Raw genomic sequence first — 27,626 nt, 5'->3', positions numbered from 1 at the left:
GAGGGAGGAAAAAGAGAGCGATAGGGAGAACAAGGGAGACAGAGTAACAGTGAGAGAAAGAGAGCAGAATAGATATATGAATGGAGAAGAAGGGGGAAATGAATATAGAGAGAAAAGGAAAGTGAAAAAAGAGAAAGATAAAAAGAATGAGAAGTGAAACGACAGAAAGAAAAAGAGTCAGCAGGAGAAAAAGAGACAAAGTGAGGTGAGAGAGAGAGAGAGGTCAAAAAAGGAAAAGAAAGAGGGTGAGAAAAGAAAGAAAAAAAACAGAATTAAAGTCAAAATTAGAGAGAGAAAATAGATAGAGAGCAAGACAGAGAAAAAGAGAGAGTTAGAGAGTGAGAGAGAAATAGAGAAAAGAGAAAAAGAGACAGAAAGAGAGAGTGAACAGGAGAAAGAAAAAGAGGGAGAAATAAATAAAATAGAAGTGAGTCAGAGAGAAATGGAGAAATGCTACCACAATTGTTTTGCAAGTGTTAACTAGATTTGGTGACATCCGGTGGAAATATTTAAAACTACAGCTCATTTTCCTCTTGTGCTTCTCTCACTGTTGTCTTGCGGGCCGGATTTAAATCATTGGTGGGCCTGATACTGGGGAAGACCACTTTGATGACGTCAGTTATAAAGAGGATGATGAGGACGGTTTACCGTGATTACTACAAGTACGATATGTTTTTTTAACAGAGCCGTTTACTGTGTTGCGAGCGTGTTGCAAGTAGCGTTTTGCTACCCTTCACAGGCACGGTTTGGGATGAAAGTTATAATATTATTACCAAAGCTTTGAAAACTCTCTCGGTGTACCGTCTTTCTTTGTAAATATGTGTAACCATGTATAATATATATTTGCAACTGTATACTTTTGTAATGTATTTATTTTAGAGACTTAGTCTGATATGTTTTCCACGGGCGAATCAAAAAGAAGGGGCGAAAACAACAGGGGCTGACGGGAAGTGGAGTAAAGGTGAGACGTGTTTGTTGACGCAGCGGACAATAATGGATATATATTTTTCCCACCCTTACCTTTGGAAATATACATTTTTTTCCTTGGATTATTTTCAACGGGACCCGGACACTGCAGGTCTGCATCAAACCTTAAGTAGCGGTATCATTTTCCGTTCATTTTGCCGGCTGTGGTTATTGGACCGTGTACTTTATATTCAGTTACAATCGTGGGTTAAATTTGTGATCGTGTTACATGTTTTAATGTGGGCGCATGCGGCTTATATACAGGCGCGCCTTGTGTACGTACAAAAGCCGTTATCCTCTTAAAATGTGGTGGGTGCGGCTTATAATCAGGTGCGCTCTATAGTCCGGAATTTACGGTACGTTTTCTCTCTAAATCTTGCAGCCCTAACAGACGACATGACACACACTTACACCCTTTACCTTCAGCTTAAAGGCCTGCTCCACTATATCCCTCGTGCAAATGCAGTGTCTCATTAAACATGGATGCCCGTTTTCATGTTTAATTTAAACAATTAGGAGTTTTTAACACAGGGAGAGGCTTGCCAGCTTCTTTTAGGTTTTCTCAAAAGCCGAAAAAAGAGTGACGGCATCAAACGGGACACACACAATAGTGTGTTCCGTGGGTAAGGGACATGTGATGGATCAGGATTGCTGCATTAGCTGGACAGCGTGCTAATAATAGAAACATCATGGCAGCCGTTCTTCTTTGTTCCAATGGTTTTTACTTTGTGGATAATGACAGAGCACACTGATCATTTCTTTGGTTGCTCCTCCTGTTTTGTATGTAGCTCATCCGAGCAGAGCAAATTGGCTTCATTGTCACACATAATGGTTTTATGAGGTGGTTAAATTTTTTAATTTGATATAATCACGTAATGGGCAGCACGGCGGCGCAGTGGTTAGCGCTTGTGCGGCACAGTTCATGTCATGGGTTCAAATCCAGCTCCAGACTTCCTGTGCGGAGTTTGTATGTTCTCCCCGTGCTTGCGTGGGTTTCCTCCGGGCACTCCGGTTTCCTCCCCATTCCAAAAACATGCATTTCAGGTGAATTGGCCGGTCCAAATTGTCCCTAGGTGTGAATGAGCGAATGAGTTGTCTGTCCCTGTGTGCCCTGCGATTGGTTGGCAACCAGTTCAGGGTGTCCCCTGCCCACTGCCTGGAGATGGCTGGGATGGGCTTGATGTTACTTATATTCAGGGTTGGGTAGGGTTACTTTAACTGGATTACTTTCAATTACTTTTGGATTACCGTATTTTCCGCACTATAGGGCCACCGGGTTATAGGGCGCACCCCCAAAAAAGAGTTTTTGGTCCTGTATCTTCCATAGATAAGGCGCACCGGATTATAAGGCGCTACAATGGGAACGTCGACAAAACAGTCAGATGATTCAGTCAAACTGATTACCCCCTTAACATTCCCAAAGCTTGCAAAGAAGCAAATACGTGTCGTAGACACGTGCGGATGCGGTGTCCGTACGATGTCACTCAAATGCGTCATTTCAAATATCATTCGGAAGGTTAAAGTCTTGGGATTCAAGAAATGCCAACCATTCCTTAGTTTCTATTTTCTTTTCCGCTCTCAACTTTACTGTGCATATGACAATAAACACTTGGAATTGAGTTTAATTCACTAAACTCATCACAGCAACATCAAGATCGTTCTAAAACAAGATACCGGGAAAATATAAAGCCGCATAGCTCACCTAAGTTCTCACGTTCATTAATGATACGCAACCATGGTCTTCTTACAACCGTGAGTGTAGTAAATCCAGCAGAGTAAAATATTTACAAATACAGAATAGTAAAAAAAAGTTTTCTCTAGCCCAGACCTGGGCCCTCCGGTCCTGGAGGGCCGTATGTTCTGCATGCTTTTTGAGGTTTCTCTGATCCAATACAGGTGATTCCAATCACCAGTATCGTTAACGAGCACTTGCTAGCTTGCCGACGAGGTTATAACTTCAAAATCTGGCAGGACGTATGGCCCTCCAGGACTGGAGTGCCCAGGTCTGCTCTAGCCCGTAGTGCAACCCAACATGTGATTCACATTCATCTTTTTCGACCAATTGCAGGCTTTGTTTTGGCCCTCTAGCCTATCCGTTGCTCCGAATCACTTCAGCCAATAGCGATCGATTTAACGGATGATTGACACATCTTTTTCGGCCAATTGCAGGGTTTGTTTTGGCCCTCTAGCATATCCGAGGCTCCGAATAATTTTAGCCAATAGCGATTGATTCAAATGATGATTGACACATTGGTTAGCCAATGGAACCCCGGTATATAAATCCCAGCATACACCGCGGACTACTTCACGTTCAGGGGAAAATCGAGTCGGCGGCTGTTGCGTAAGTTGCGAGACCTTGCGACTTAATATTGAGCCATATATAAGGCGCACTGTATTATAAGGCGCATGGTCAGCTTTTGAAAAAAATTAAGACTTTTAGGTGCGCCTTATAGTGCGGAAAATACGGTACTCCAATACCAAATATGCTAATAAAAGACAAAAGAAACTAAATATGAATAAAACTATGACACAAAACACGTGGTAAGCTTTCTCTTCTGGCTTTGATCTCTTTGTTCTCCGGCAAAACTAAAATCAAATGCGACAGAAACAAAATGAAAATAAATCCAAACAGCTTGCCAACATCGTTTTTGCCGTTCCGTGTATTCCGTTACTCCCCGAGCCTGCACAAAATGTAGTAATTTCATTCATATTTAGTTTATTTTGTCTTTTATTAGCACATTTGGTATTGGAGTACTCCAAAAGTAATTGAAAATAATCAAGTTAAAGTAACCCTACCCAACCCTGCTTATATTTATGTTACTTTCTTTTATTGCTTCTCGCTGGTTGAGCGGTTCCCAGATTTAATATTTAAACATTTAAGCAATTGCATTTCATCCATTAGTTGTTGCTAGGCTCATTAACCTACCCTTCACATAAAATTCTGAAGGCCGTGTATCATAAAATGAGTCTTTGCGAAAGCAGGGGTTTCAGCCAATCACATTTCGAGTTGGCGTCTGAGCGCCTGCTAGAAAGCCTTGGGAAACATCACTGGTCAGACTCATCGTCACGGATGACCTGGAGCTTAAACTCTTAGAAACCGCTTTAAATCATCACGGAGACCTAGCTCATAACGAGGTTACCCGATGCTAGCCTGCAGCTAGCCAGCCGCTTTTGTATCGCTTTCTTACTATAAAAAGAAGCCCTCAAATTTCATTGTACTTTTGTTTTGTGATGATAAAGACCGTTAATCCAACTGCAATTCTGTGTTTTTATTTTCTGACAGTCTTATACTCTAAGTTGGTAAGAACCTTGGGGGCTTTTATGAAGGTGCGACGCTAATTTGCGGATTTTTACTTAATTGCAGGGGGTTCTGGTCCACATTAACCGCGATAACCGAGGGATTAGTGCACTGGAGAGCACAAGTTCTCGCACACGAACAGAAAAGCTAAAAGGGATAATGGTGCTATGAGGAATCATGACGGATTAGAAACACTGAGCTCCTAAAAAAATTAAAAAGTGAATAAATAAATTAATAAAAAGACATGATAATACTCTTGTAAGACAGATAAGGCAAAAGCTTGTCGGCATTTGAGATCCTTGATCAATAAGGGACAACTGTGTTCCTGAAATAGCCAAATTGTTGAAAGTCGGGGTGGTCAAAGTATGTCCCACGGGCCACATATTTTTAAAATCTATTTTTGGTAAGGGAAGGTAGTCCACAAAAGCGATTCAACTGCCGTTAAACTGAAAGAGACCATGTTGTGTTGATTTAATAGCGAAAAGTCGGACAATTCTGAGGCTTTGTTTACCTCTTTAGCCTAGAGGTAAGATCCTAACATGTTCCTCTATCCTCTTGGTTTTTTTACCTCACTGTGAATGTGTGAAACTGGAGTGTCATGCCCAATTTCGTTGTCACAATATGTTAACCCATTTTGTAACAATGACAATAAAGGTATATTCTATTCTATATTCTATTCTAACCTCGAGCTCAAGCCTGATATGACCCGATCCAAATTTCAGCCCGGGTTGGGCCAAAAATATCAATCATTAGGTTTGGGTTGGGCTGAGCTGCTCTCTCACTGCCTATTTTTTTTAATATCCACCTGTCATTGTTCTTCCTTGTCCCTGTTTACACAGTCTTGTTTAGCTTAGATTTTAATGCAAAAGACTGGCTTTAAGTGTTGCAGGGCGAGGGCTGGGGTCAGTCCAAATCAGTGTTCCCTCTAAGTTGCGCGCGTGCGCAATTGCGCACTGCTCGTACATTCTCAGCGCACAAGGAAATCTAGCCAGCGCACAAAAATTAGGGCTCAAAATGACTAATTAAGAAGCGACTTAAGACAAAGTTACAGGGCATGAAGGTAAAAATACACGGGTTCCCCTGACGTTGTGTCCTAAATGCGGAATTTTGAAGTCGAGTCGAAGTCGAACGAAGTTGAGTAAAGTTAGTAGAGTTTGTCGAGAACCGGCTTCTTCGGCTCAGCTCACTAAAAGGAACCGGCTCTTTCGGGTCCTAAACGGCTCTTCAGGTTGTTTTTGCTTCTTTAATCCCAACATGACCAAATATGATGTAAAATTATGCACAAAATGACTTAAAAGAAGGGGGGAATAGAACAAAAAAGAAAACAATACCAAAATGAAAAAGTAGTGAAAAGCTGAGAAAAAAATAAACAAAAGGGAAAAAGAAAGAAAAATGTAGAAAAAAGCCAGAAAAAAAGAAAAGAAAGAAATGTAGGAAAAAAAGTAAATGGAGAACAAAAAGAAAAAAGTAACAGCTCAGAAAAAATAAACACAATGAGATATTTTATTAAGGAATTTTAAAAAAAGTAGAAAGACAAAGTTTGTGTTGCAATCAAATAATTTCCAATTATATCAAGTGAATCTTGTTGTCAACATTGTACTTCCACTAAAAAATGTGATTAAGTACAGTTCCTTATCTTACAACCGACTAAATAAGCCCCCAAAAATGTTAGTATTATGCAACAAAATATATCAGGAAATAAAAGAAATGGATATCTTGTGGAAGAATTGTAAGAACAAACGACGTTTGTAGGCCGTACAACCTTTGCAGTAGTACACGAGTCAATTCATTTAAAAGAGAAAAATCATTTTGCATTGACGGAAACTCCGCAAAATGTAACTTGATGTCAAGTTTTGAACATGTTTGAAAATTAATCATCTTGCCACACTTGGGATTACGGTCGCTCACTGTTGTTTTAAGCGTTGCTCACTGACTTTGTGTGAACGCTCAGACCCGTGGAAAATCACAGGGAACATTGGTCCAAATCCCCTCTCCCCCAGCCGTGTCCTCACAAACACAAAATAAAAAAACGAATTCTGCTTCCAAGTGTAGCTTCGCATCACTAAGTCAGACTGGACCTTAAAGGCCCAGGTGTAAAATGCACAGCCCCCCACTGTGTAAACCACTCCATGAGACATTGCCAATGTGGTCTGCTGGGATCCTCGGTGGTGATCTACACATCTGCGATTGCTTTTCCAAACAAATGTACTGCTTACTGATACCTATTTTGTCTGTCTCTGCTCTTCTCTCCTCAGACATTTATAGTGCTAAATAGGGGGAAGACAATCTTCCGTTTCAGTGCCACACCTGCCTTGTACTTCATAAGTCCTTTTAATCCGGTTAGGCAAGTTGCTATTAAAATTTTGATACATTCATATCCTTTTCTATACTGTGCAATACGCTATGTGCTCATTGTGTTTATTATACTGTAGTACTATTGGTTTTAGACAGTAGACAGCAAGTAGAATTGAATAACTAGGTTTAAGAGAAGCCTGCCAGTAGGAACTTGGACAATTTGCATTAAATTATATACTGGGTGTTCTTTATTGTAGTCTTGGGCATATTTTGACATTGAATCTCTTAAGATAGATAGATAGATAGATAGATACTTTATTCATCCCCGTAGGAAAATTCAGGGCAAGGAGTTGAAATTCCTTGAATACACGCATTTTTGTGCGCTAAAACCCATGTCCCATAGGATAGAAGTAATCCATAGTGTAGTTGTCAAAACGGGAAGAAAAAAAACACCGAAGATAGGAGCAGACAATAAAACAATAGGGCAGCTGCTGGAAAAGGCAGCCGCTCGTGGCAGCGCCGCTTTGATCTATATTATCATTTAAAACTATTTGGTAAATTCAGAAAGCTTCTACAGTGGAACCTCGGTTCTCGACCATAATCCGTTCCAGAACCCTGTTCGAAAACCGATTTGGTCGATCACGGAAAATCGTTTTTCCCATTAAAAGTAATGTCAAATCATTTGAATCCGTTCCAACACCCTGAATATTTAGCAAGAACGTAAACATGAAGCTAACCCAGGCTAATCGTAAGTTCGCGTTAGCATAATTTTCCATACGAAAGATTACACTAACGTGAACGTGTAAAAATAAAAAAAAGGATTATGAATAGGATTTCTTACCTTTGTGGTGGACGGTGGGGAGAGAAAAATCCTCAAAAGTTTTTCAACCTCTTCCAAAACTTGCGGCAGTTGCTTGCCTAGAGCGCTAACTTCCTTAGCCGCATCACTCGATTTCACAGCCTCCTTATTCTTTACTATCGTACTGATAGTAGATTTAGCCGTGCTGTATTCACTACCAAGATCGGAAATTCGTACACCTCTTTCATATTTAGCTATTATGTCTTTCTTAAAGGCAATAGTTGGACGAACAACTTGTTTTTTTTTCACCTGTCCTGCTTGCACCGACCTTCTTCGGAGGCATAATTAGGGGCTAAAACACCCGTACGCCGCTCAGCATCGCACCCTAGCGTACCGGCGTTCGAACTCCGATTTTTTGACCGAACAGCGAAGCAAGAATTTCTCGCAAATTTTGGTCGGACACCGATTTGCCCGAACTGAGAGGCGTTCGAAAACAGAGGTTCTACTGTACTCGTTTTACATGGAATGTTCATAGATGTTCAATGTGTGCATTATTGGTCACATGACCCACATCAAGCCGATAATCATTTTTTTGTGCCAAACACGTCCTGCCATTGCTTTATCAATGGTAACTTTAAAAAGCTGGAAAACTGGTTGATGGGTAAATCAGGGGCACTCACAATATTTCTCAATGCAAGCTGAAGAAGGATCGCGGATTCTGATCTTGTCCATTGCGTGTTGGTTGAATTTCGGTGAGGAGAATGTTGGTGAATTGAGAGTCTGGACATGAACTACTTCTCGAGAAGTTATTATTGTCAGGACCAGGACAGGAAGCAGAACCCACTCGCGTAACGTTACTCACAGTTTAGTGGGGAGAAGAGGAATGAGCGCACACTCGATCCGGAGATTGATCGGAACGAGGAAGTGGTCAAAATCAAACAGATCGGGGCGAGAACAAAACAGGAGTATAAACACAAGCAAAACGGGGATTCACAGGGCTTGGCAAAACGAGAGCAAAAAAAAACACAGGCAAAAACGAGGATTCACAGGACTTGACGTATCACAACAGAGTTTAGCAGGATTTTCGGAGATTCTCCGACACCAGGCGACTCACAAGACAGCGTTTAAGTAGTCAGGGAGCAATCTGTCATCGCGTTTCAGCTGGTGTCCTTGGGCGGGGCCAATTGGGACCGTGGCAACCGTGACAGAACCTGGTGGCACACGGTGGGGACCAATTGAGCGCCATTGCAACCGTGACAATTATTGGAGTATATTCTTAAGTCTTCAATCGGACAATCTTAGCGTAGTCTTTCTAAGATATTTTGAAGCAAGATTTTTATACCTTTTTTGAGGCGTTATATAGGTCAACAGAAAACTGCAACTTCAGTTTTCTGCTTGGCACTGTTTTGCACATTTTTGAGTTATCAGCCCATTATCAAAGTTTCAGTTCCCTGTTTGCACCTTGTGGTTTCTTGACATCAGGCTGAACTTTGTTCTTTCGCTTAAAGTTCCTGACATTAGTTTGAACTTGGATATTTTCAATGCAAACTACATTTACGATAAAAGCTGTTATACTTTATGTACAATAGGTCCACAACGCCTAAAAAATATGCCTTACAAAAGTCGAATTGTGATAAGTGTCAAATCCGCGACTCAAGTATTTTTTTCTTCGTCTACAATGTTTTTGTCCAATGATACTCTTGTGGGAAATAAGTAACACTGTGCTGCTGTAGTGCAGATCGATAAATCAGAAAACATTAAATTCCTTGTACTCTAACTGGACAAACACACTATATACATTTGTGGTTCATCATCGAAATTCCAACATATAATCAAATAGTAAAGTAATTAACATTATTATTTCCTTCATTGATTTGTAAGGCATTTAAAAAAAACAAACATTATAATACATTTTAAAATACATAAATGTTTTAACACTTAATCATTAAAATTATAAGTAAAAAAATAAATAACATTTTAAAAACTTTGATAATTGTGATAAATTAAACTAATCATGGGCAAAATTTGGAGTTCTCCTATTTGTTACTGCAGTATAAGCAACGTTAACACTCATCCTCACACGCGGCATTTAACCAGATGGTAGCGTATCCCAACAAATACAATGCACTGAACACACGTTCCTGTGATCTACCAGGGAAACCACTGCATTTCACCAGTAGATCATGATCTACTGGACTGGCATCTCTGGGATAAATCGAGTGAGAAAGAGTCTGGTGACTTCGTTTTCCAACATGATGGGGTGCCACCACAATGGAGCCTCAGGATTAGACAGTTTCTGAACACAACCCTGCCAGAAAGATAGATGGATTTGACGGTCTGGGTAGAATCATCATTTTGGAGGGAATTTGTGTTCCCCTTATTACAGAAGATCTGATGGAGCTTAAGGGAACAGTGTGTAAGATTGAGTGCCCCCTAGTGGTCCAATAACCTTTATTCAGTAAAATAAAACATTGATTTTAATACTAGGCATAAATACGAGAAATTTGTATTTCTTTTACATAGCCGAATCCCAATCTAGAAGTCGCCGCCATGTTTGTCTTTCATCTTGCTGCTATGCTTTGCTCTTGGCACATTTTTCGTTCGCATTAGATGATAGAGTGCCATCTAGTGGTCAAACACAGGGGCCCTATGACTGAAGCTGTCGACAATGCTGTTAGGTTAACCCGAACACTTGTAATAAAAACCTGCACTCAAAGAAGACACAGAGAACGTGAATATTACTTTTCTTACTTGCAAGGAGAGATGACCATAGTCTGCCTATTGCAGTCTACTAGAGACTCTGAAAATGTATATTTCGTCCTTGCCTTTTTATTGTATTAGGAACGCCCTAATTTACATGTTTCTTCTGCTAAAGGGAGAGGGAATGACAAAAAAACAGTTTGAGATCTGTTTTCACAACAACATCTTATCGTATCAACACCTGTTTAGACTTACAACATCATGTTATCGTATCAGCAATATTACTACTATTGAACTAGGCGAGAATGACTTACTAAGCAAGAATAGAACACAGTATGCAACAGTAGAATCAAATATTTACAGTTTAAATCCATCAAATGCAATGATGGGACGTGATTGGCAAGAATTTCAATATCAGGTTGACGTGTTTCGTGTGACCGATGAGATTAAAGCTTTCTGAAATAACCAGATTTATTTTTATATCCTCAACAGTTATTGAGATATGTAATGTCAAATGTGGCCAAGATCTTTGGAACACCCTGTATTGTTGAACTTATTGGAGCTGTTGCGATTGGCTGGCAACCAGTTCAGGGTGTCCCCTGCCCACTGCCCGATGATTGCTGGGATGGGCTCCAGCACCCCCGCGACCCTACTGAGGATAAGCGCTGTAGCTAATGAGATGAGATGAGATGAGATATTATTATTACTTCTTTGGCGGAATTTCAATTTGTCAAAGAATCAAAAAACATGCAGAAATGGTACAATAAATGATACCATTACCATACGATACCATTCTTAATTGGGTCTCCTTTTAAAAATTAAAATTTTTAATAAAATTGAAAAAATATGACGGAACTCTCTAGCTTGTCCAGCTAGCGTGGTCCATTCTATTTGCTGATATGTTGTAAAATCTCAATTTTAACAAAGATATTATCATGTTTTAATCCATTCCTTCTGAAAATGACAGTTTTTCTACCTTAACTTACTGCTCACTCTTTTCAGCATGATCATTATGTGTACGATTTTGACCAACTGTATATTCATGACCTTTAGTGATCCTCCTGAGTGGTCCAAACAAGTAGAGTAAGTATATCTTTCATTTGTCTCTCTGAAAATAATCTTGCTTGAACTTTGTTTTTTGTGTTACCTTAGCTCAGGGGTTTGGGAACCTACTTGACTCAGAGAGCCTTGAAAGCAAAATATTTAGATTTTTTGGGGGGGGGAGACACACATACATTTTAAGACTAAATCAACAAAACTGACAAACCTGTTCTTAAGACAAAAACGAATTATCTTTTGATGATTTGATCAAATCTATGAAATAATAATAAAGCCAGACGCCGTGTCACATATCAACAAATATCCCACTCATAATTGGTCTCAGTCCCACAAGTACCGGTACTTACAATGCCATGAAAAGTATTTGCCCCCTTCCTGATTTCCGTGTTTTCTTGCATATTTATCACTCACAAAAGTTTTAAACCATCAAACCAATTTGAATATCAAACAGAGACAACCGGAGAAAATTGTTAAGAACAGGATCAGGACCCAAATGCATGACGTTCTCACACAAGCCTTCTATTTTACGGGAAATGGGGGGTAATGCACGTTAGGCAGCGGTCTGGCGTGGAAAGACAGGACGCCAGAGACCGACGAGATCGATACCAATTGCCCGAGCAGATATCGGACGAATGGGGTCGATACCAGACGGGACGGGACAGACAGGATAGATAATGAATCAGGATATCGGAAAATAAACAGGACAAACTAGATGGCAGCGAAAACTGGAGAAAATAATAAACAGGACAAAATAAACAGGAACAATACCGGACAGGAAATACCAACAGGAAAAGGACCGAGTCAAAACCCACGTCTTGCGGGGCAGAAGTTTGTTGACGGGCTAACCAAGGAAGCGTGAGACGCTGAGCTTAAATAGACGGAAATCCAATCTGTCAACGAGCCGCAGTTGGCGCCACACGGACGGGGCCATTTGGGCGCCATGGCAACCGTGACAAAAATACAAATTTTTAAATGCTGATTCCCTTTATTGCGGCACAAAAAATCTAAATTTATCCAGCTTTATGTTACGAAACAATCACACCCGGAACCTAATAGCGAGTTGGGCCACCTTTGGCCGTGATAAAAGAAATCAAACGTTTACGATAATTGGTAAAGAGTCTTTCGCAATGCTGTGGAGGAATTTTGGCCCACTCTTCTTTGCAAAATTGCTTCAAATCTGCAATATTAGAGGGTTTTCTAGCATGAACTACTTGTTTAACGTCACACCGAAGCATCTTAATGTCACGTGGCGTGGTGGACTGGACGGGGTGACCGGACCAGAACGGGGGCAGGAGGCAGGAAGGGAGAACTCAATTGCGTGACGATCCATAAGTTTTATTTAACAAAATAAAAGTTGTCCAAAAGTCAGGGACAAGACAAACAAAAACATTCTTACAATCAGAACAGAACGGTACAGAGTTCCTCCGGCACGAACTCAATAGGACAAGGCATAACAGACGGAAAATGTTTAAACCTAAAACAGGACAAGGCATAACAGACCTGGGATTGTGTAATGAGCCAGCGCCCGCCAAACCCAAAATCCAGCCTTAAATAGCAGACCAGCAATCAGCTGATCTGCTTCAGCTTGAGTTCGGGGGCGTGGCATACTGGTCGTCATGGCGACCGTGACAGAGCCCCCCCTTTAAGGGACAGCTCCCGAGGTCCCAAAAAGAAAAAAAAAAAATACTACCTCGCGCCCCGGAATGGTTCGACGCTCACGATTGGGGCAACCCCGCTCCCTCCTCCGAACACGCAGGAACGGGGAGAGGCAGGCGCCATCTGCGTCAGGCGGATCGGAATCGGCGCTCGGCAGGGGGGGGGTCCGGCGGGCAAACTGGACAGGGGATAACAGACAGGCAGAACCGACGAGAACAGGACAGGCAAAATCAGAAGAGTCGCACTCAGGACAGGCCGATTCAGAAGAGTCGCACTCAGGACAGACCGATTCAGAAGTGTCACACTCAGGACAGGCAGATTCAGAAGTGGCGATTCAGACAGGACAGGCGGAATCAGAACAGGCAAGGCAGGGCAGGCAGAATCAGAACAGACAAGACATGAGAGAGTCAAAATCAGAACCGGCAAAACATGAGAGACAAAATCAGAACCGGCAAAACATGAGAGACAAAATCAGAACCGGCAAAACAGGAGCAGCGGAGTCGGACTGGCAGGCAGCGGAGTCGGACTGGCAGGCAGCGGAGTCGGACTGGCACGCAGGGGAGACTGAATAGCAGGCATGAGAGTCGAACAGGCAGGTGTCAATTCCTCCCGGGACCCCATTCGAGGCACAGCAATGGCCACGACGGGCGGGGCCGTGGTTCGAACGGGCAGGGAGTCGAAGTCGGACTCAGTGGGCGCTTGCCAAGCTGCGTTCTCCAGGTCTCCCCAAATCGCGCTGGGATCGTTCGCTGAGTTCTTGTCGTGGCTGGCTCATTCTGTCACGTGGCGTGGTGGACTGGACGGGGTGACCGGACCAGAACGGGGGCAGGAGGCAGGAAGGGAGAACTCAATTGCGTGACGATCCATAAGTTTTATTTAACAAAATAAAAGTTGTCCAAAAGTCAGGGACAAGACAAACAAAAACATTCTTACAATCAGAAAAGAACGGTACAGAGTTCCTCCGGCACGAACTCAATAGGACAAGGCATAACAGACGGAAAATGTTTAAACCTAAAACAGGACAAGGCATAACAGACCTGGGATTGTGTAATGAGCCAGCGCCCGCCAAACCCAAAATCCAGCCTTAAATAGCAGACCAGCAATCAGCTGATCTGCTTCAGCTTGAGTTCGGGGGCGTGGCATACTGGTCGTCATGGCGACCGTGACACTTAATTGTATTTAAATCCGGACTTTGACTTGGCCACTCCAGAACCTTCATTTTGTTTTTTTGAGCCATTCAGAGATAGACTTGTTGGTGTGTTTCGGGTAGTTTTCCTGCTGCAAGATCCATGAGCGCTTGAGTTAGAGGGCTTAATCTGCGTCAGGATCAGGACAACTTGCTGTGGTTGACGGAATAATGAATTCTAGTGTTTACCAGAAGATCCTAAAGTAGAACGCCCGGCCATCAGTTTGTGCCCTCAAACTCAAGCGACCTTAAACGGGCAGCTCATGCTGGAAAAACCCCCAATATGGCAGATTTTGCAAAGAAGAGTGGGCCGAAATTCCTCCTAAGTGTTGAGAAAGACTCATTACCAATTATCATAAACGTTTGATTTCTGTTATCACTTCCAAAGGTGCTCCAACTCAATATTGGCTATAGGGCCAGACAATGTTCCCTCTAAGCTGCGTGTGTGTGCAATAGCGCACTACCCAGGGCTTTTGCTCGCACAAGAGAATCTAGCCAGCTCACAAAAATCAGGGCTCAAAATTGCTCGTTAAGAAGCGAATTAAGTCAAAGTTACAGTGCATGAAGGTAAAAATACAAGGGTTCCCCTGACGTTGTGTTCTAAATGCGGTATTTTGAAGTCAAGGTCGAAGTGGAACGAAGTTGAGTAAAGTCAGTAGAGTATTTCGAGAACCGGCTTCTTCGGCTCAGCTCACTAAAAAGAACCGTCTCTTTTGGGTCCCAAACGGCTCTTTAGGTTGTTTTTGCATCTTTCATCCCTTTATGACCAAATATTATGTAAAATTATGCATAAAATGACTTAGAGGAGGGGGAATAGAACAGAAAGGTAAAACAAAAAACAAAATGAAAAAGTAGTGAAAAGCTGAGATACAAAGAAACAAAAGGAAGAGAAAAAAGAAGGAAAAAATCAGAAAAAAGCCAGAAAAAAAGAAAAGAAAGAAACAAAGGAAAAAAAGTAATTAGAGAACAATGAGAAAAAAGTAACAGCTAGGAAAAAATTAAACACTATGAGATTTTTTTAAAGGAAAAAATAGAAAAAAAACAGGGAAAAAGAAAAAAAAGTTTGTGTTGCATTCGAATAATTTCCAATTATACCAAGTCAATCTTGTTGCCAACATTGTACTTCCACTAAAAAATGTGATTAAATACAGTTCTGTATCGTGCAACCGACTAAATACGCCCCCCAAAATGTTAGGATTATGCGACCAAAGAGACCAGGAAAAAAAAGAAATGGAAATCTTGTGAAAGAATTGTTGTAAAAACAAATGACGTTTGTAGGCCGTACATCCTTTGCAATAGTACATGAGTCGATTCATTCAAAAGAGAAAAATAATTTTGCGTTGCCGGAAACTCAGCAAAATGTAACGTGGTGTCAAGTTTTGGACATGTTTGATAATTAATTATCTTGCCACACTTGGGATTATGGTTGCTCACTGTTGTTTCAAGCGTTGCTCACCGACTTTGTGTGAACGCTCAGACCCGTGGAAAATTACAGGGAACATTGGGGCCAGATAGGTTTAGATTTTTTTTGCGCCTTAATAAATGGAATCAACATTTTAAAACTGAATTTTCTGTATTTCTTTAGGTTTTCTCTTTGTGATGTTTGTGAGTGATAAGCAGAGTTGGGTAGGGTTACTTCAACTGGATTACTTTCAATTACTTTTGGATTACTCCAATACCAAATATACTAATAAAAGACAAAAGAAACTAAATATGAATAAAATTACAACATTTTGTGCAGGCTTGGGGAGTAACGGAATACATGGAACGGCAAAAATGATGTTGGCAAGCTGTTTGGATTTATTTTCATTTTGTTTCTATCGCATTTTATGTTCGTTTTGCCGGAGATCAAAGAGATCAAAGCCAGGAGAGAAAGCTTACCACGTGTTGTGAGTCATCATTTTATTCATATTTAGCTTCTTTTGTCTTTTATTAGCATATTTGGTATTGGAGTCATCCAAAAGTCATTGAAAGTAATCCAGTTAAAGTAACCCTACCCAACCCTGGTCATAAATATGCAAAAAAACACAGAATTCAGGAAGGGAAGGGGGGAAGTCATTTTTCATGGCACTATATGTTCCCTACCCCTGTCTTAGCTTTACTGGTATTTGATGAAATATGTGTATGATGGTTGACTACTCACCCAGTTGATAACTCTACCTTCCAGGTACACCTTCACAGGAATTTATACATTCGAGTCTCTTGTCAAAATTACGGCAAGGGGGTTCTGTATAGATGGCTTTACATTCCTCCGAGACCCGTGGAACTGGCTGGACTTCATGGTCATCTCCATGGCGTAAGTATTCCTACCCTATGTTTATTGTCTTAATTGCCATTGATAACAACATAGTGAACATTGTTTATAATGAGATTAGACGTAGCACTCGGGTTTCAGTTTTAAGGACTAAACAAAACGCAATTGGGCGTGTAAACACAGTAGGTGGGGATAAATTACGAATGGCAGCTCACCTTGGTAGCTGACAAGCTAGCGATCTGATCAAAGCTATCGTGTCAGGACCAGAACGGAAACAGGACCCATTTGCGTAACGTTTACCCCAAGTTTTATTGAAGGAAAGAGGAAGGCCTGCGCCCGCGATCCGGTGTTCGCTGGACGCGGGAAGCAAGTCGCCCTCGTACTCGGATTGTGATCCGAACACGGAAGTGGATCTTCCGTAGCGAGCGATGGCGGAGTCAGGGACGGAAAAACTGGTTGGTAGACGGGACTGGGAGAGCAAAGCGTGGTCGGGGTCGGAAATGACTCGTAAGCCAGGACGGGAGAGTAGACGTGGTCAGGATCAAATCAGGTCGTAGCCAGACACAAACGGGAGCAAAAACGGGACAGGCGGGAGTCAAGGTCGAAAAAAGCTTGCCTTGTATAGACGGAGGTTCACAGACGGACAGACAACAGGGGATTGACAGGACTGGGTTTGAATGGGGACAGGTAAAGCCAATCGGAGCCCGCAGCGGTTGGCGCCAAATGAGGGGGCACAGGTGATTCACATCGGTAATAATGACATTTCTAATGTAACAAACGACAAATTGATTAAATCAAATGCACCACACCGTTCATGAATAATACAAATCAAGGCTGGTCACTTGATTGTATCTTATAGAACAACAAAAGGGTATTTGAATTAGAGCTAAGATTCATGGCCCGAGCCCGAACCCGAACCCGAACCCGAGGCAATTTCGGGCCGGGTCGGGCCTGAAATGTCAGTCATACGGTCGGGTCGGGTCGGGTTCGGTCCTGCTTTTTTTTTTTTTTTTTTTTTTTAAATTAATTAATAATTATAAATATATGTTCATTAAAAATATATACTTAAACTATGTATGGATACTAGACCAAGGAATACTTGTTATAAAATAAATAATTTGGATAAAACGGAGAAGGAGTTGTAATTGCTTTTAACGGAGCCAGAGCATGCTCTGTGCACGTGACGTGACGTGAATGCTGTCCTCTTAATAATCTTCCCCTCCGCAAATTCGCGTGATTTTGGCCTGGTATCCCCGATATGGAGTCGGACCAACAAGAAGTTAAGGATAAACTCAAGAGAGGAGAACTGACGAGGAAAACGCACTCTGGTAAGAGTTTTAATAAGCGTTTTATATAGAATACGATCGCTTTTGTCGGAAGTGTACATTGACGTTGGTGACATTTTCATCCGCGTTAAAAAACGCAATTTGCAGAATAAAATCACGCTTTATTGTTTAAATAAACGCGTTATATAGACTAGGATCTCCCAATTATTATAATTAGCTCGCTTTATTGTTTTAATAAGCGTTTTATATAGAATACGATCAGGGGGGGGGGGATTTGCATAGGAGTCGGAAAAGGGCACAACACGTCAACACCCCCTCAATGATAGTGCCGCGCTAAAATCTTAAGGACGTACTACTACTGCTGCTGTGGATTATGGCCCAATGATCAAGTCGTCAAAATGACGGACGCCCTTAAATGTTTTCGCTACCTCAAAAAAAAAAACCCGTCAATGACAGATTGTCGCTTAATGTAACATCTGCAGTGCAGACACAGAAATATAAAAGATGTAAATGTTTATACAGTTTTATTTAACTTAGGCCTAGATGTTGTAACAAAAGGCAGAGTTTAATTTGTTATCATAAATCACCCCTCCTTATAAATAAAATATGTAATTTCGGGCCCCCTCGGGCCGGGCCAGCAAATCCAGTTAATTAGTCGGGCTCGGTCCGGGTCGGGTTTAATACCCCTCGGGCCTGCGTCGGGCTCGGGTGCTTTTTTTGGGCCCAATCTTACCTCTAATTTGAATTCTAGCAGCAGAGTAGCACTTAGATATCATGACTTTGAGGACAAGCGGTTGGAATATGAAAGGATGAGTGAATGCAAAAACTGAATGAACAAATGAAAGTACTAAATACTAAGATGACCTACCAAAGCGAAGGATCACCTGGCCAAAACGCTGGAGGTTGGAACCGTTCCAGATCTCTTTCTTGCTCCGGTCAGTGTACGATACTCTTCCAACACCAACCAACCTGTACAGGTGGGGGTTGAGGGAGGACCCAACGTGCAGGCTATGTGGTGGGAGAGGGACACTGGCGCATATTCTGGCACGATGCCAGATTGCTCTTAGCCAGGGCAGATACCGCTGGCGCCATGACAAGGTCGTCGGTGCACTGGCTTACATCTTGGAGCAGGAAAGGCGGAAGAAGCACCAACCTCAACCTAGTCCAATACATTCCATCCAGGGAAGGGGAGAAACCAGCATCCTCCAAGAAGACCAAAAAGAGCCTCCTGCAAACAGCACCAGCGTGGGAGATGAAGCTAGACCTGGGAAGGAAATTACACTTTCCCCAGGTAGTCCAAACTTCCTTGAGGCCAGACATCATGATTTGGTCAGAAGAGGCTCAAAAAATCATCCTGATTGAGCTAACTGTGCCATGGGAAGAAGGATGCGGTGAAGCCCATGAAAGGAAAAACGCCAAATATCAAGAGCTGGTCCAACAGTGCAGGGACAAGGGATGGCAGACCTGGCTATTCCCAGTGGAGGTCGGGAGCAGGGGCTTCCCAGCACAGTCTGTATGGGACACATTAACAGTTCTGGGAATAAGGGGAAGGGAGAGGAAGGCAGCTGCCAAAAGGGTGGGGGAAGCCGCGGAGAGAGCCTCTTGCTGGCTCTGGAGTAGGAGAGAGGAGTTTAGCTGGGGACCAGGAGAGGATGGGCAGTGACTGGCCATCACTGCCGGCCTGCCAACTCGAGGGCGTTGTGGTTAAGGGTCGAAACGCCCAGTGACGGTTGGACACCACCTGACGACATCTTCTCCTGGTTGAAGGCTACAGTCACTGTTTGAGTGACTGCAGAATTTGCACTGATTAGAAGTGTATGTATGACCAGAACGGAGACAGGACCCACTTGTGTTACGTTTCTCTCACTTTTATTGGGAAGAAAGGAAAGGATTGCACCCACGATCCCGTGATCGCTGGGCGCGGGAAGCAGGTCACTCTTAACGCGGAAGTGGTACTTCCGTGGCGAGCGATGGCAGTGTCGGGAACAGGAAAACACGGGTCAGGAGCCGAGTCAGGAGAGCAGAAATGTGGTTGGGATCAGAAACGAGTCGAAATCAAGGAGAGTAGAATAGACGTGGTCAGGATCAAAAAACAGGTCGAAGCAGGGAAACAGACGGGAGCAAAATCAGGTGGGAGTCAGGGTCGAAAAAGCTTGCCTAGAGTACACTAAAGTTCGCAGACAGACTGACAACAGGTGACAGAAAGGAGTGGGTTTAAATCGGGACAGGGAGCCAATCAGAGTACGAGGCAGTTGGCGTCAAAAGAGCGGGCACAGCTGATTCACATCAGTAATCATGACAATTTGAGACGTAAATTATGCTGGCTCTTACATTTAAAATCCCGCCAAGGACATTTGAAATGGCCGCGGACCTGTCCTGAAATTAGCTCCTGTGCTAGGTCATCGAGATTTTCTAGAAAATTATTTTTTATGATTTGTTGAGTCTTTTTAACCCTAGTTTTAATAAGTAACCTGGTTCAACATAGTAACAACACAGTAGTAACATGATAAGTGTTAGGACCAGAATGGGACAGGACCCACTTGCGTTGCGTTTTATTGGAAGATATAAAGGGTTGCGCTCACGATCCGGTGATTGCTGGGCGCGGGAGGCAGGTCGCTTTGAACGCGGAAGTGGGACTTCTGTGGCGAGCGATGGCGGTGTCGGGAACGGAAAAAACGGGTCAGTAGCCGGGATAGAAGAGCAAAAGCGTAGTCGAGATCGGAAACAAGTCGAAAGCCAGGAGAGGAGAGTAGACGTGGTCAAGATCAAAAACAGATCGTTATTCGGGACGGGGAAACAGATGTGGTCGAGATCAAAACAGGTCGCAATTCAGGACGGGAGAGTAGACTTGGTTGAGATCAAAACAGATCGTAACGGGAGACAAACAGGAGCAAAAAAACGGGACAGGCGAAAAAGGTCTTGCCGTGTAAAAACAGAGATTCGCAGACGGACCGACAAAAAGGGACTGACAGGACAGAGTTTAAATCCTGACAGGGAGCCAATCTGTCAACAAGCTGCAGCTGGCGCCACACGGGCGGGGCCAATTGGGCGCCATGGCAACCGTGACAACAATGTTCCGCAACATTGATATCAATGACAATAATGTCTACTCTACTCTATTCTTCTGAAGTAACAGTTTTACTTGAGTAAAAGGTTTATTTACTCGACTGCCTCTGATTAAAAGCGGCCTCACATGCGAGCAGCTGATACAAACAATGTTATATACTGTATGAGTTGCTGTACTGTTTGCTATGACTGAACTGATTTAATATGATCTCTCTATTCTCACCTAGAGATATAATAGGTATTTTTGGGGGGGGGGGACTACAAGGTTTTTCCCAGAATTCAATGTGACGCAGACCTACACGTTTGTTTCCACACCCCCTTTCTTTTATCGTTTGAACACTCCTCCAACAATTCGACTCTACTTCATCCTATTGGGTGCCTCAAATGATTTTGGATGTTTTGATTTTTGCAATGAATCGAATGAATATCGTGACTAGGGTTGCCAACTGTTTTTTTGGAATTTTTGGGAATTGTTCCGTGTTTAGAAAAGTAAGAGTTCCGTATTGACTTGTCAAAAGACACGCTTAGTCTCCTAGCAGCATTTTTTTTGCTTAGTTGATGATGTAACCGAATCCACTCAATCCATTGGTTGATGTACTTTTGCTTTCGCGAGAGTAAAAAGTGTGTTCCGTATTTTCACGACTATAAGGCGCACCGGGTTATAGGGCGCACCCCCCAAAAATAGTTTTTGGTCCTATATTTTCCATACATAAGGCGCACCGGATTATAAAACGCTACAATGGGAACGTTGACAAAACAGTCAGATGGTTCAGTCCAACTTATTACCCCCTTAACATTCCCAAAGCTTGCAAAGAAGCAAATACGTGTCTCAGACATGTACGGAAACAGTGTCTGTACGATGTCACCAATCACTCAAATGCATCGTTCCAAATATCATTCGGAAGGTTAAAGTCTTGGGATTCAAGAAATGCCAACTATTTCTAAGTTTCTATTTTATTTTTCGCTGGCAACTGTGTGGACAGCAAAGTAAGAATTTTATCGTGCAGGGAAACGGGGTTCTTTACTGTGCACATGACAATAAACACTTTGAATTGAATTTAATTTAAAAATAGACTCATCAGAGAAACATCAAGATCAGTCTAAAACAGGATACCGGGAAAATATAAAGCCGCATAGCTCACCAAAGTTCTCTTGCAGCCATCACGTTCATTATTTGATACGCAACCATGGTCCTCTTACAACCATGAGTGTAGTAAATCCAGGAGAGTAAAATATTTACAAATACAGACTAGTAAAAAACGTTTTCTCTATGCCGTAGTGCAACCCAACGTGTGATTCACATTCATCTTTTTCGGCCAATTGCAGGCTTTGTTTTGCCCCGCTTTAGCCTATGCGAGCCTGTAAATGATAAAAAGGATCCGGCCCTTTACCTCCGAATAACTTTAGCCAATAGTGATCGATTCAAATGATGATTGACACATTGGTTAGGAAATGAAACGCCGGTATATATATCCCAACATACATTGCGGACTACTTCGCCTTTGGGGGAAAATCTAGTCGGCGGCTGCTTGCCTTAGTTGCAAGACTTTGCGACTTAATATTGATCCATATATAAGGCGCACTGTATTATAAGGCGCATGGTCAGCTTTTGAAAAGAATAAAAGCTTTTAGGTGCGCCTTATAGTCGTGAAAATACGGTCATTATTTCAAGACGCACTGGACAAATATGTTGATACAACCTATCTTGATTGAAAGGCTACCCTTGGTTTTATAAAAGTTTAACAGATACGCTGTTTACTATAAAGGGTGTCGATTTACTGCACTTTTTTCAAACACGATCTAGAGAATGAAAAAAGAAATTTAACTTGAAACATTAGACAAACAGTAATCGCATGCTGTAACGCGGTTTACTTGTCGCGGTTTTGCTACTTTGTGAATTGTGCATTGTGTTTAGCATTCTGATTGGCTAAACAGTTGCCCTGCTCCTTTTCTGCTTGTCTGCATTATGTAAGCGCAAATCTCTTTAATTCTCAAGTTTCTCTAAAAGCCATCAGAGAGCCATCAAGATTTCAGGACACCCCTTTTTTCACTTTAGATGATAATTTCTCGCTATCATGTGGACGTTATTGGGAAACAAAAATTTGATGTAAAAACGCGTTTACCCTCCATGTGGAGAAGTCCAACTTTGTTGGCGAGAGAAAGCATCTTTCTCTGCCTTTTTGGCCCGGCCGCAGGTTCCTTTGTTGGTTCAGAACGTTTTGTTGACATGAAGGCTTTTTGTCATGAACCAGAACAGGATAAGAACCCAAATGCGTGACGTTTCTCACACAAGCCCTTTATTTTACGGGAAATGGGGCAGTCATGCACGTTAGGCAGCAGTCTGGCGTGGAATGACATGATTAATATCAAAACAGGATATCAAAATTAAACATGACAAACTAGACGGGAACGAAACTTGGAAACCGCTATGAAACAGGACAAAACAACAGGACCGAGTCAAAACCCACGTCTTGCGGGGCAGAGGTTCGTTGACGAACTGACAAAGGCTGAGTGAGAGCACTGAGCTTAAATAGAAGGGAAGCCAATCTGTCAACGAGCCGCAGCTGGCGCCACACGGGTGGGGCCAATTGGGCGCCATGGTAACCGTGACAGCTTTTAAAGAAACTCGGAATTGAAAACGATTTAGGCATAACTAGTGTAGGTGTGACAAGCTGTTTTACGTATGTGTACAACTTAGATGACTACTGCCGCGTTAATGACACACACAGGCAAACCCAGGCAGAATGGGGGTGGGCCGACTGTTAAGCAGAATGCAGAACACAATGCAAGATGAAAATCCGTAAAATTGCAAAGCCGTGAATAATAAACCATGACACAGCCAGGGATTACCGTACTCACAATGTTCATTCACATGATGACCCACAAAACTTCCAAATAGAAGTACTACTGTCCAGTTATCGATACAATAACCTCTACACGTTCCCTACGATTTTGTGTGCTCATGAAAAAAATTCACCTTGTTGTAACTGTGGTTTGATTCTGCAGGTATATAACAGAGTTTGTAAACCTAGGCAATGTCTCAGCCCTGCGCACGTTCAGGGTGTTGAGGGCATTGAAAACTATTTCTGTCATTCCAGGTAAGGCAGCATTGGGCAGGGTGGTGGTGGCTGTTATTGGGACAATGGGCGGCAGTGTTTCCCATCGAATTTGGTGAGACCCTGGTGGGTGGAAAGTCTAGGGCGGTCCAGGGGAATGGTCCCTCTGAAGAAAATTATAAATTCAAACACAGGTGCATTTTTCGAGCAAAATTAAGAAACTAGAACTGTGCCCTTCTATTCCAAGCATTGTAAGTGACACATTTATTATCAACACGTGAAACGCACTACATTTGTCTCTGGTACCGTGACTTAAAATAGTGTGATACTGAAATAAGAAAAAATAAGAAAAAATAAAACTAAATAAAATTTAACAATATTTCCATATGGTTCTCTTAAATGCTCAGCTCATCCACCACACAAGCACCTACCAATGTTTGTCAAGAAACGGATCGGAAAGCAGTAAGTCGGAACTCATATGCGTAGACGATCCGTCGCTTTAATTTAGGAAAGAAAAGTTGTCCAACGCACAAACGGACCAAAAACAAAACGAAAAAAAGGTTCAAAGGCAATCAAAATTACAAACTAGGCACTGCTCTGATCAAACAGGCATGAACTGGTCTTCAACAAGGTAAAGCAATGGTCTGGCGACGGGCAGTCCCAAAAGGAGCGTTTAAGTACTCCAAAAGCAATCAGTCCAATGCGTCTCAGCCGGTGTCAAGGGGCGGGGCCAGCTGGGCGCCATGACAACCGTGCAGGACATGACGATATTTATTTGGGAGAGTAATACCCCCACGATTATTCAGATGTAAGAGGCTGGTGTCTGTGGTTATCACTCTGCCTGTGCTAATCTATCTATCTATCTATCTATCTATCTATCTATCTATCTATCTATCTTTCCATCCACCTTGGTCATATCCCTAAAGAGGGGTGACCGACAGCAAGCAGATACAATAACAAAGAAAAGAAAATAGCATTAAACACAAACAAACATTTTTTGACCATGGCCAACCCAAATGCCCAAACACCCAAACAAGTTAGGCACCTCGGCACCTAAGATGGTCATCCTTTCGTCCCTCCAGATGAAACGGGACACGAGAAAGCGGCCATGTCACTCGGGTCAGGGTGACACAACACACTCTTCTGTTCAACAGCAGGGCCCGACAGCTTTCGCTGGTTTACCCCTGCCGCATCAAACGGGTGCCCAGCCCATCCTTAAGAACGCGTCCACAATCCCACTATCCTTTCACAACACCTCTCCACTCCTTTCTATCACCAACAAGAGCTCTACTTCCACTAGATTTAGACCTTTTTTTGTCAGTGCACTCATATCATCAATCCACGTCAATCGCGGCCTTCCTCTTGGTCTCCTTCCATTTACTTCTGCAAAAACATATACCATTAAATATGTTGTATCTAAAAGCATAAAATTGTTTTACTAGTCCAAGTTTGAGACTCTGGTAGGACCAATTTAATCCAGGCAGCCCACCAGAATCTTCCTGTGGTATGGGAAACACTGAGTGGGGTTGGTGTTAGGTGTGTGTGTCCTCCTTTCTTTGTTCACCTTCCACCCTTCCTCTCCGTGGACAGGCTATGTGAGTGGTCGTTCTTCCTCCTGGTGCGCTGGTGTTGTGCTCTTGCCGTGTTTGGTTTTGGTCATCGTGTGTGTTCTGTGTGTGATCCTCCCCCTGTTCCAGATATGTAACAGAGTTTGTGGACCTGGGCAATGTATCTGCGCTGAGAACGTTCAGAGTTCTCCGAGCATTGAAAACTATCTCTGTCATTCCAGGTGAGACTCCGTTTAAACACTAAGGCTGATTTTCCCACCTTTTTTTTTTTGACTCACTTTGATTACGATTATGATTTCGAAGCAGCAGCAAAACGATTGGAGAAAACCTCTTTTTATGGTTCCCTTTCTCCTCCAAAATCATCAAAAATGGTACTAATACATTTTTGATAGGCTTTGCAGTCTCCTAGGGCCTTCTAATGTGTCTTCACTCATCTGCCCCAGCTGCTCTCTTTATATGAGGCTGGTTTCATCTGCAACTGTGGTTAACTCTTTTGCCAACACCCTCGACAAACATCCTATCCGAATAGCAAAATTTGTTTTCTTCTACTAATAACATTTAGTATATCTGATTAATGTGATACAATTGACAAGAAATAAAGCACATGAAAGCTAAAAAGGAACCTCTTTGTCATGTATGAAGACTGCCAAGCCTAGTTTGTCAACATAACTCTTATGCTGCATGATGCTTCTCAGTCACTTGCTTTTCTAATCTTAAAAATATCAAGAGCTTGGCTGACAAATTGATTTGTTTTTCTTCTTTTTGTACAAGTTATTGTTTGATTTTCAAAGTGTTTCGGTGTTTATCTGATTTTGATTGTACAGTTATCTCAGAACCTCAAGCCCTCTCAGCATTTAAATGGAATTAGATATGTAAGCAGACCTTTCTAACGGAGAAAGCATCAAGAAGTATTTTAGACATATAATTTTTACGAAGGGCAGCACGGCGGCTCGTGTGCGGCACAGTTCTGAGGTCGTGAGATCAAACCTCCTGTGTGGAGTTTGCATGTTCTCCCTGTGCTTGCGTGGGTTTCCTCCGGGCACTCTGGTTTCCTCCAACATTCCAAAAACATGCATGTCAGGTGAATTGGCCGGTTCATATTGTCCCTAGGTGTGAATAAGCGGGTGAATTGTCTGTCCCTGTGTGCCCTGCGACTGGCTGGCAACCAGTTCAGGGTGTCCCCTGCCCACTGCCCAAAGATAGCTGGGATGGGTTCCGGCACCCCCGCGACCCTACTGAGGATAAGTGTTGCAGATAATGGATGGATGGATGAATTTTTAGGAACATGTATGAGTATGACCCAGGAAAATAAATCTAAATTGAGCCGTTTAGACTCAATTGAAATAGATACATAGATCAGATAGATGCATCACATATAGGCAACTTACGCTTGAAGGTCGCACAAATGGGAAAAATATCCAATCAGGCTATTAGCAGTGTCTGAAATAACGTCTGCCCGGATGTCCGGGGCGTGCATCTTTTACGTCGTGCGTACAACTTACACAACGTCTCTGCCTGAGTGGTAACTTTTACAAGAAAGAGAAAAAATATATTTCGTTTTTATTTTATTTTATTTATTTATTTTTTCAAATCAAAGGTTTGCTTTATTCCGATTTCGAAATCTTCGTTCGGTTTGGAAATTTCGGAATTTCGGTTCGTTTGGCAATTTGCATACCCGGCAGCCAATCAAAAGCCTGCATCGAATAACTTCGTGCTTCCGGACTTTCCCGATTGTTATTGTCAAGAACCACAATGGAATCTCGGACCCAATTGTTCGTTTTAAAGGAATCTTTAATGGATCGAGCTGACAGAGCTTGCTTTGGAAGCCAATGGTTGTCTGTCACTGGCAGCGTTGGATGGAATGGCAGTTCTGTGACAGGTAGGCAGAATCGATACGGCTTAACGGGCAGGTCGATGGCAAGGGCAGGGGAGCAGGTCGCAAACGTGGGACAAAAACAGGTCGGAACCGAAGGCAGGCAGCAATCAAACAGGAGAGGTCTTTGGTAATGGAATCTGGCAAAACACACAGAGAGACACAAGTACGGTCTGACACTCCTCTCTGGGCGCTGACAGCTTAAGAGGAGAGTGCCAGCCAATCAGAGAACGCGCTCCTGCGCGCTAAACGATTGCCCCAGGTGTCTTCATTTTGGCAATCATGACAGTTATAAGGTCGCGCGTTTACATATAATTGTCCTTAGTAGATGCACAGAGAACATAAGAAAATGGATAAGTGGTTAAGAATGAAGCCAAAACCTCTGCCCAAGAAGAAATAATCAAAAGAAGCTAAAAACATTTATGACGCCACAAAACGTAAACGTACATTAAAAGCATCGTGGAAAGAGGAGTTCACGTGGCTTGTAGCAGACGACGCAACGCAAACATTGTATGAATGAAGACGAGTAAATACAGGTACATACTGATGGTAGATGGATAACAG

General features: G+C 42.5%; 1 protein-coding gene across 5 annotated transcripts in view; it reads left to right on the top strand.

The window, feature by feature from the left end:
* Positions 1-27,626, top strand: part of scn8aa (sodium channel, voltage gated, type VIII, alpha subunit a) — a 110,260-nt gene that overhangs the window by 17,847 nt on the left and 64,787 nt on the right. For 4 of the 5 annotated variants that reach the window (XM_088330600.1, XM_088330601.1, XM_088330598.1 and 1 more), the window contains exons 3-6: positions 6,520-6,638; positions 11,052-11,141; positions 16,127-16,255; positions 23,572-23,663. In XM_088330600.1, coding sequence (XP_088186726.1) covers positions 6,520-6,638; positions 11,052-11,141; positions 16,127-16,255; positions 23,572-23,663 — 430 coding nt within the window. Of the gene's footprint in view, positions 1-6,519; positions 6,639-11,051; positions 11,142-16,126; positions 16,256-23,571; positions 23,664-25,318; positions 25,411-27,626 lie in introns of all 5 variants that reach the window. The other variant, XM_088330602.1, reaches the window with a different exon arrangement.

The sequence above is a fragment of the Urocampus carinirostris genome, chromosome 3 (assembly GCF_059441175.1).
Source record: "Urocampus carinirostris isolate Australia breed hairy pipefish chromosome 3, RoL_Ucar_1.0, whole genome shotgun sequence".
In the NCBI taxonomy this organism is placed as follows: Eukaryota; Metazoa; Chordata; class Actinopteri; order Syngnathiformes; family Syngnathidae; genus Urocampus; species Urocampus carinirostris.
The sequence above is the reverse complement of the archived record's forward strand: the minus strand, read 5'-3'. Positions and strand labels throughout refer to the sequence as shown.